The sequence below is a fragment of the Sinocyclocheilus grahami genome, unplaced genomic scaffold (assembly GCF_001515645.1).
Source record: "Sinocyclocheilus grahami isolate Dianchi unplaced genomic scaffold, SAMN03320097.WGS_v1.1 scaffold61.1, whole genome shotgun sequence".
In the NCBI taxonomy this organism is placed as follows: domain Eukaryota; kingdom Metazoa; phylum Chordata; class Actinopteri; order Cypriniformes; family Cyprinidae; genus Sinocyclocheilus; species Sinocyclocheilus grahami.
In genome coordinates this window covers 3,989,627-3,999,894 of record NW_015505240.1, presented here as the reverse complement: position 1 = coordinate 3,999,894, position 10,268 = coordinate 3,989,627, and the positions used below count along the sequence as shown (strand labels likewise).

The window sequence follows — 10,268 nt, the reverse complement described above, 5'->3', positions numbered from 1 at the left end:
ATATATATATATATATACACACACACACACACACACACAAACACAGCACATACACAGAAAGAAAGAAACCACTGGTGACTACAGCAATTTAAATAAGTGTCAGTAAAATCGCCAGCAACCTCCGGAAAACTGTGGTGATGGTCTCACAATCTACTGTTCATACGACACTTCCCCAGCAGAATTACAGATGCTACACAGCAAGATGCTATATATACACACACACACACACACACACACAAACACAGCACATACACAGAAAGAAAGAAACCACTGGTGACTACAGCAATTTAAATAAGTGTCAGTAAAATCACCAGCAACCTCCGGAAAACTGTGGTGATGGTCTCACAATCTACTGTTCATAGGACACTTCCCCAGCAGAATTACAGATGCTACACAGCAAGATGCAAACCTCTAAACAGCACCAAAATCTGAAAGGCCAAATTAGATTTCGCAAAAAAAAAAAAAAAGGATGCAAAGCATACAACCTCATCTGTAAAGCATGACGGAGGTAGTGTCATGATATGGGCATGCATGGCTGCCTCTGGAACAGGCTCTTTCATCTTTATTGATGACCTAACGAATGATGTTGGCAGCAGAATGATGCAGAAGTACAAAAGCATCTTGTCTACCAATGTTCAAGAAAATGCCACCAGACTCATTGGAAAGCACTTTATATTGCAACAGGACAATGATCCAAAACAAAGCCAATCACACAAGCAGTAAATAAACAAGGAGTTTAAATAAAAGCATTTGATTTTCAACCCTTTTTTTCTTCTAAAAACTTTTACCACATTTTGCACACAAACAATGTCACTTTATCAGGCGAAATCACAGTTTTTTTCTAAGGGGCAGCACTCTAAAAAATGCTGGGTTAAATACAACCCAGTGTTGGGTAGTAACCCAACCGCTGGGTCAGAACAACCCAATTGCTGGGTTTATCCCTATTTTACCCAACACTGGGTTGCATTTAACCCAGCATTTTTTAGAGTGTGGGATTTAAATCATATTTCCAACAGTTTTCGCATGACTGTACCCAACCTTTCATATGTTTTCCCTCATGCTGACACCCTAGTACAAATAGAGTAGGACCCAAAACATGTGAACGTCTGAATACCATACACCTGCTGAACACATTCAAAAGAACGGTTTCAAACCCACAAAATCATAGCATTAATATGGTTGTACAGGCCTGTCACATTCTTCCTCGCTAGTCTCAGCATAATCATCATACTTAAATAGCCAAAAGATGTGTCTACATACTTTTGGAAGGTGTGTACACCTACAGAACTTCTCAAAATACCTAAACGATGTTTTGCAGGAATAGTTTTGACAGTCAAAATCAACTGTGTGAAGTTTGTTATTCTAAATACTTTCATTTTTGTTTGTTTGTTTGTTTATTTAACATTTCAGTTGCTCCAAGGAGCCTACATTTAAAGAGAAACGTGTTTTATCCTTACATGGGAAGATTTTTGAAAACATAAAAATAACATCAGTTCTGCCCTGCATTAACCCAGATTCAAAGTTATAGTAGCGAAACATTGATGGATTTCATTTTGACATGGTTCTTCTAGCCAGATATGCAGTATGTGCAATCCAACCTCTGCAAATGATCCAGAATGCAGCAGCACAGTTAGTCTACAAACACACCAAAACCTAAAGAAGCATGAAAGTGATTTTAAGTTTCAAACATATTTGTGAAGTGCTCTAGAATATGATCAATATGATAGCTTAGTCTTTAATGACTGTCTAATTTGTTCTTTGCTCTTGCCACATTTAGGGTGTACTCAGACACAGTTGCCTTGATCCGTGACCAAGCACTTTACATCGTGCAATTCAAGCTTTTTTTACCCGTAGAAATCTGTTTACATTCCCTTTTTTGTTTTGTTTCCACCACAGAATTAAAAATAACTTTTATATCTCAAAATTCTGACTTTATTTTCTCTGAACTCTAAGTTGCATCTCACAATTTTGACTTTTTCTCTCAATTATGAGTTACATCTTGCAATTTTGCCTTCCTTCTCTGAATTCTGATTTTACATATTGCAATATTGTTTTTTTCCACCACAGAATAAAAAATAAAAAAAGCTAACTTCACTTCTTTTCTCACTATTGTAATTTTTTTCTCAATTGCGAGTTTATATCTTGCTATGTCACCTCACAATTCTGAAAAAAAAGTCAGAATTATCTTTTTATTTTTACTCTATGGCAGAAATAAGCTTCCATAGTAAGGCGCTCTCGCTAATACAGTGCTTAACTTACTGCCTAATTTATCACTTATGCAGCACAGTGATTTTCACTAAATCGTGCCGCACATTACACATGATTATTACAGAGCCAGCAGACATGGAGGGAGGAATTTGCAGACTATAATTCCTGTTCATAAATAAGGTGAGAACCAGGGGTGTAAAAATTACTTCAAAAGTATACTTAAAGTATTGATACTGAATAAAAATGTAACTCAATTAAGTCCAAGTACTATGTAGCCAAAATATAAAACCTTTAAATTGTACCTATGTATTAAAAAATACCTAGCAAAATGAAATGGTGCAGAGGTCTAATGCATGTTTATGCAGAATAAGCAGCACAGTGGAACACAAGAACATTTTGAATGGCCCTTAAACAGCTAGACACGATCAGAGGCCATAACAAATTAACAGTCTACAAAGACTGAAACTCATCTGCTCAGAATGGATTGATATGGACTGTAGAGAAACCAGCGAGAGGCTTATTATGAATGATACAGAATTAAAACAATCTTCAACATCTAAAGCAATTTTTGGTAATTCCTGTTCAGTGCTTTCGTCTACAACAATAATGAAATGTCTTTCATTTGTTTCTTATGGCATTTGCTTGTTTTTCTCTGTGATGAGATGCAATTAACAAGTAATTACAACAGATTAAAAATGAATTTAATTAAATTTTGGGGGTCAAACATGCTTGGTTTGGTTTAGATCTTCTAGTTTGAGTGCACCATTAACATGTGTTTGCAGGTGTTCACAGGTAATATGAGTTTTGTCACTTAATGTGTTTGAGTGAAAAGAGAATGTAAACTATTCTTGACCTGGTTTCTCAATAACATTCCATCATAGCATCAATTCAACCTTAAGCTTCCTTAGCAGCACCAAACGCTGACAGACAAACAGTTCCAAAGAAACCACTGCTGAGACCAAAAACAAGTCTGGCCTGTATTTCCTTTTAATGAATTTCATGTAAGTTGATAGTGGTGTGATGCTGGTCTGGCTGGTGATTCAGCTTAGCTGAAAATAAATATGATTATCTTTTAATTAATGATCTTAATATAAAACAAAATTAAACAAACATGCAAATTAAGAACTTTGAGCACAGCAGTTGTTACTTGTACTTGCTGGTACACTTATAATTTCAAAAGGAAATATTCATTTTAAGTTATGTACACTGTTTTTGACACAATTTGTACAAGAAAATTGTTAACAGGAATACTTAAAGGGATAGTTCACTCAAAAAATGAAAACTCTATCATCATGTCGTTCCAAACCTAGTTGAATTTCTTATTTCTGTAGAACACCTACTTTTGTGATCCAAAGAAGAAATAAAGTCATACAGGTTTGGACCAATGTGAAGGCGAGCAAATGATGACAGAATTTCAATTTTTGGATGAAGCCTGGAAATTTTTCAAAACATCTGCAGAAGAAAGTCATACAGGTTTGGAACAACACAAAAGTGAGTAAATCATGACAGAATTGTATTTATTTATTTTAAAATCATTCTAAGTATACATTTCTTAAAAAGAACAAAATTGACTTTCATACTAGACTCTCCGTAAAAAATTGGCAAGTAAATAATTGAATATCTGTTTTTTATTAAACTGTTAAACTTTTATTTTCTCATGAAGACCCACCCCTTTTGATAAGCTATAAAATGAGAGCTGCAACAGGCACGGTATGTCATTCACCTCCTAATCAAACATGGATCTGCAAGTCTCAGTTTTTCTTCTGTTCATTCTTTTCACTGCAGGTAAATAACAGCTTGAATTTGTATTCAAATGCATATCACTAATATTTCTCTCATTGTCTCTCTTTTTTATTATTAAAGGACACTCTCTCAACTGTAATCAGTGCCCAGGTGTGTCAAATGCTTGTGACCAGATACCATGTCCTGATGGACTTTCCAACTGCTTCGCTGCAACAGCATATGCTAGTAAGTCCAGTATGATGGATTGAAATATATGATTATAATTGACTGATGGAGATGCTCCTACATGTATATCTCAAATTGGTACTGTAACAGAGTTAATGTAAATGAGTTTGAACGTCTATTTATTTTCTGGACAGAATTTATAATTGCACGCATAGAATGTTCAAAACATTACATTATCAAAATGAATTTCGTTTTCTCTCAAATTATTATTCTGTATTATACCACGTCTGTTTGAATACTCAATTCTGATTGGCTGGATGGTGTGAATTCACAGGTAGTTCCAGTCCGTTTAATCACCGTTCTACTGTATATTAATGCGCTGCCTTCAATGAAGCGCGCCTGCGCACACACAGGTCTGAGATCGCACTGTGTACACAGAAACATTCAAGAGCGCATAAACCTCTTGTGTCTGATTTAAAGCAGGCAGATTGTACATCTAATGATAGAGTGAGCAGACGTCCCAGTTTTCCGGGGACAGTCCCGGTTTTTGGTGTCCTGTACCCGGAGATGGCCCCGTTTTACAGCCTGTTCAAAATAACCTGCAAATACACTGTAAAAGCCCGATCAATCTAGCCAGCTGCATTAGTATGATTGTGATTATTTTCACCAGCATATGAATAATATACTATATATACTTTAGCCATGAGGACTTGGTTATCAAAGGTGCTCTTTTGGTTATCAAAAGAGACGCCATTATTGGTTTCAAAGTAGTCACATACTAACTATACATGTTAAAACAAAGTAATACTGTTTGTGTGCACTGTATAACAAGGCATGATAAGGTTGCAGGATCGTTTTGCATACAATATTAAACATTCCTGAAACTTCCGCCGTCACACTCCGATATGAATAATACAAAAAATAATCGAATCAGTTACACTTAGGCCTACACAATTACATTTGCAGAAAGCACATACTTTGTGGTCAAAATGAGCCTAAAATGCAAAATAATAAGCCTGATAGAAAAGATAGACATAAAATAAGCATAAACATAAAATTTTAAAAGTTGTGATTACTGTAGGCTACTCACAGTTTCTGAACATGTTAAATACAGTTAGAAAATATTAAACTTATTTCTTAAATATTTTATTTATCATATGTTCTCATATTTATTGTTTTATATTTAATCTGTTTTTGTAAAGCCATAATTTTGTTATAATAGCCTACTGTTTTGATATGTTTGCTATTTGCAATTACTATTTACAGTAATACTGTTTGTGTGCACTGTATAACAAGGCATGATAAGGTTGCAGGATCGTTTTGCATACAATATTAAACATTCCTGAAACTTCCGCCGTCACACTCCGATATGAATAATACAAAAAATAATCGAATCAGTTACACTTAGGCCTACACAATTACATTTGCAGAAAGCACATACTTTGTGGTCAAAATGAGCCTAAAATGCAAAATAATAAGCCTGATAGAAAAGATAGACATAAAATAAGCATAAACATAACATTTTAAAAGTTGTGATTACTGTAGGCTACTCACAGTTTCTGAACATGTTAAATACAGTTAGAAAATATTAAACTTATTTGTTAAATATTTTATTTATCATATGTTCTCATATTTATTGTTTTATATTTAATCTGTTTTTGTAAAGCCATAATTTTGTTATAATAGCCTACTGTTTTGATATGTTTGCTATTTGCAATTACTATTTACTATTTTTTCATTGTGTGATTTTTGGTAAATTGTATTTAAAAACTAGGGTAAGTTTGATCCTCAAACATCACTGTAATTATTAATTATGATATTAATATATGGAACCCACAGCAATTAAACAAACAAAAACATAAATATATTGTCCCCATTTTATAATTCGTAGATAATCAAAAGTGAGATTTCAGTGATATTTTGACCGCCGAACTAAGAAATATCCCCGGCTTTCATTTCAGAAATCTGGTCACCTTATCTAACAAGCCTTAACTGACTAAAATAACCGTCATTTTCACCCTTCCAGTCAAATATTGCTCTAAACATCAATAACAGCTTTAACTTACCAGCGCTGGAAAGTGAACATGGCAGGATAATTATATGATTTTAATGCACTTGGTGGAGGTACATTTGTAAATTCAACTTTTTTTTTTTTAATTACAAAACAAAAATCACTAGTGGTCATTATGTATTACAAAGTTTTATCTTTTCTTTCTGTTTTGCAGCTCTGAGTCGATACATTATGGAAACGTTCTACTTTTCCAGATTTATAAATACATTTTCAGTCAAAACGACAAGCAGTCAAAATGGTCATTCTTGTATCATTCTTATGTTTTTTAGGTGCTTTAGGTGTCAGTTCCTCTTTAGTAACGGTTAAAAGTTGTGCTCCGGCTGGCTGTCCAGGTGGATCCATCAACCTCGGCAATATAAAATTGTCTTCTTACTGCTGTAGCACGGACCTGTGTAATGCCCAAGATTCTCCAGGTATTGTACTTCACTGTCAACAGACCACTTACCAAGAAAAAAATGTAGGAGTGTGATTTGATTTTCTATTGGGGATTGTGACGCCAATCTAAAAAGAAAGCTCGTTTACAGGGCAATTTTATGAAAGACTTTTTTTGGTACAATGAGCACCTATGATAAGAAAGCACATCTATTTTCCCTCCTGTAGATCCCAGCACTAACACTCCCAATGGAAAGACATGTTTCTCTTGTGATGGACAGAGCTGCTCAAGCGTAATGACCTGTTCAGGGAGTGAAGACCGCTGCTTTAAAGCAACAGGTGAGAATCTGGTAAAGGAAGATGAATAGATTCATCTTTTTTATCTCTTTTAGGCTTGAGCATTCGATACAGCTGAAATACACGAGCTTAAACTGACTCCACCTGTGTTTTCTTTTCATCAGGGACTTTCGGAGGCCAGTCAGTGGGTGTAAAAGGCTGTGTCTCTAAAGCCATTTGTGATGCCGCATCTTTGATTCCTAATGTTCAGGGCGTCTCGTGTTGTTCAGGGAACCTGTGTAACGGTGCTCAGAGCATCACTCAGAGCTTCCTGTTCCTCTGCTGTTCTCTGCTCTCCTTCATCCTGCTGCACTGAATCCAGCAGCTCGACACATTCTGCAGCTGCAGCAAAGACATAATGTTGAAGTTCAAATATATATTATATCTATTTTTTTCTAACTATATTTGTGACTGTAATATTGAAGTTGTAGGAATATTCTTTTGTAAGTGGTGTTACATATATGTCATTCAGTTCCTGAATATAGGCTCTAGGGGGCAGTGGGTGAAGAAGGAGTCAAGTTTGTACGTGGAGGCAGCAGTGCTTAAGCAGAACTGGTGTGATGAATTGAAAAATATATGCAATTATGAAATAAAATATTGTATAACCTTGTTACACCTTGTTACACTTGTTACTTATTTATAATAATACTTACAATGTAAGCATAAAACATGACATTTGTGTTATTATCATCTATGAGTCAGAAGAGTATAATAAAAAAAAACAGCTGAACTACTGACACGCTACTAAAAATGTGTAGTGACTGATGTGTTTTTAAAGGGATTGTTTTTACTCAAATATGAATATTTGATGAAAATGTATTCACCCTCAGACCATCCGAGATGTAGATAAGTCTTCATTAGAGGAAAAGATTTAGACAAATTCAGCATCACTTGCTCTGTAATGGACAGCGGTGCATGGATAAAGTACTTGAAAGCCACACTTAAGTAAAAGTATCTTACCAGAAAATGACTTTGGTAGAAGTTAAAGTCACAGTTTAGAATATTACTTGAGTAAAAGTTTTAAAGTATGTGATATTTATTGTACTTAAGTATGAAAAGTATTTTTTTAATATTAAACTTAAGTATTAAACGTAAAAGTACAAGTTCAAAATAGAAAAGGAGTAACTAAATAGTAAAAATATACACAGTTTGAGCAGCAAGATTGTGTTCAGTTTTAACTCTTTCTTCCATTTAGCACAAGAGCTACTTCATCTACGAAGACTCTTATTCCAACATAAGAAAACAGTTTTTGCAAATATGGAATCTGCATCTGAAGTGGCATTTAGATTCATTTACACAGACTGTTTAATGCAGCTCAGAGGGGACATGGATGCATTTGACCAGCAGTTACAAATGCATAAATAATGTTTTGTTTTAAACTTAAATATAAGTAACTTAATTCTAACTTTATTAGAATTAATAAAATTCGTTATTCGTTATTGGCACTCCATTGCTAACTTGTATAAAAATATCACTTTTGTTATCATGCTGATATCTGGAGAAAAACGGTACTCTTAGTGTGATTTAGATGGACTATATTAAATGATATAAATATATTAGACTAAATCACACAGTGTATGCGTGCTCTCTCTGGGTGTGTTTTTGTTTGGTTTTTGTGATATAGCCTACTCATAATGTCAGATTGTTTTTAGGAACAGATATCGGAAAAATAAAATACAATAAAAACAATACAACAAACTAAGTGTGCATATAGTTCAAATTATTGTTGAGATTTTTTACATCATTGCCTTGTTTCTAGGTCTATATTTAATAAAGCTTGTCAAGCTGTAAATATATCTGATATACATATAAAAAACTGGTAATAAAATGTTTATAAAATTGCATTTAGCATAGCAGGTGGCAGCAGATGATCTTTTGTGAATTTTTTTTTTATTTTGTCACAAAGTATCATCTGCTGCTTGCATTTGCTTATATCAAAAATGTATATGCTGGCTACAGCTGTTTTAGTTATTCAATATTACATTCAAATTGAATATATGCCTATTTTAAATGTTTTAGCATACTGTGTACATTGAAATTGAAGTGAGTTTTTAGTCTAATCTTCAAAACACTGTTAAACTTAGTACACTTTTATCTACATATATCGTATATCTATACTGGAAAAAAACAATAAGCAAAATTGAAGTATGGACTTTTGTAAAAAATCATCTTCAATTATGTAAGGAAATAAGTACATTTAACATAGTCAGTTAGAATTTGATGAGTTATTTCTACTTATATATTTTAAGTTTACTCTGCAACACAAATACATTTCACTCAGTCATGGTTTGTAAACTTTACTCAAACAGTGCAGTACTGAAAAAAAACATGCTATTTAAGTATGTGGTTCACTTACAAACATGAAAATAAACGGCTTATTATTTTCTTTAAAAACATATGTCTACTCAACACAGTTATTACCTAAATGAACACACAGACCTCAATAGGCTACTTGGTACACAAAAACCAGTGGATAGTGTTTGAATGGGTCATTTCGAGTAGAAAATGAACTACAGATGTCACAAAACAGCAAGTTCCCATTCAGTCAGTCACGTTCTACGTTACGTCAGTGACTGACGAATTGGGATCTCGCCCGAGAGCCCAATCACCTTCGAGTGTAAACTAAACAAGCCAATGACAGAGGGCTCTGCCCAACAGTTCTTTGCCGCACAGAAGCAGATGGAGGCATCTCAATACATCCTGCCCCGGCGGTCGGCTGCTGTAGCCCCCCCCCCGCCGGCTGCAGCCCCTCTGTCTGCTCGTTGCCGAGAGCGCCCTCCTGTGGCCTCTATCTCCGCTCCAGCTCGGCCGCAGCAGCAGCCTTCACAACGGCCGCAGCAAAGCGGCGCAGCCCGTCTCCGCCCCTGCCAAGCCACTGTGCCGGACAAAGATGCTCCTGTCTTGTGTGCAGAGATCGCGGTCCTGCTGGCGAAGGACGCGATACAGCCGGTCCCTCCAGCCGTGATGAGGTCGGGTTTCTACTTCATCATACCCAAGAAAGGCAGTGGGTTACGACCGATCCTGGACCTGCTCGTACTGAACCGGGCCCTTCACAAGCTCCCGTTCAGCAGGCTGACGCAGAGACGCGTCTTTCAGTGCGTCCATCCTTTCGATTGGTTTGAGCTCTCACGTCAGCCCGCCCTTCCGGGAGAATGGCGACTCCACCCCGAGACAGTCCAGCTGATTTGGAGATGCTGTGGGGACGCTCAGGTAGACCTGTTTGCCTCCCCGGACACGTCCCATTGCCAGTTGTTTTACTCCCTGGCCGAGGGACCTCTCGGCACGGACGCACTGGCGTGCAGCTGGCCTCGGGGCCAACGCAAATACGCGTTTCCCCCAGTGAGCCTTCTCGCACAGACACTGTGCAAGGTCA

General features: G+C 36.1%; 1 protein-coding gene across 1 annotated transcript; it reads left to right on the top strand.

The window, feature by feature from the left end:
• The first annotated feature begins 3,944 nt into the window (after positions 1-3,944).
• Positions 3,945-7,422, top strand: LOC107584595 (urokinase plasminogen activator surface receptor-like). The gene is made up of 5 exons (XM_016271308.1): positions 3,945-3,993; positions 4,072-4,176; positions 6,457-6,600; positions 6,788-6,898; positions 7,021-7,422. Exons 1-5 carry the CDS (start codon positions 3,945-3,947, stop codon positions 7,209-7,211), a joined length of 600 nt encoding a protein of 199 aa, XP_016126794.1. The 3' UTR covers positions 7,212-7,422.
• Positions 7,423-10,268: the final 2,846 nt, after the last annotated feature.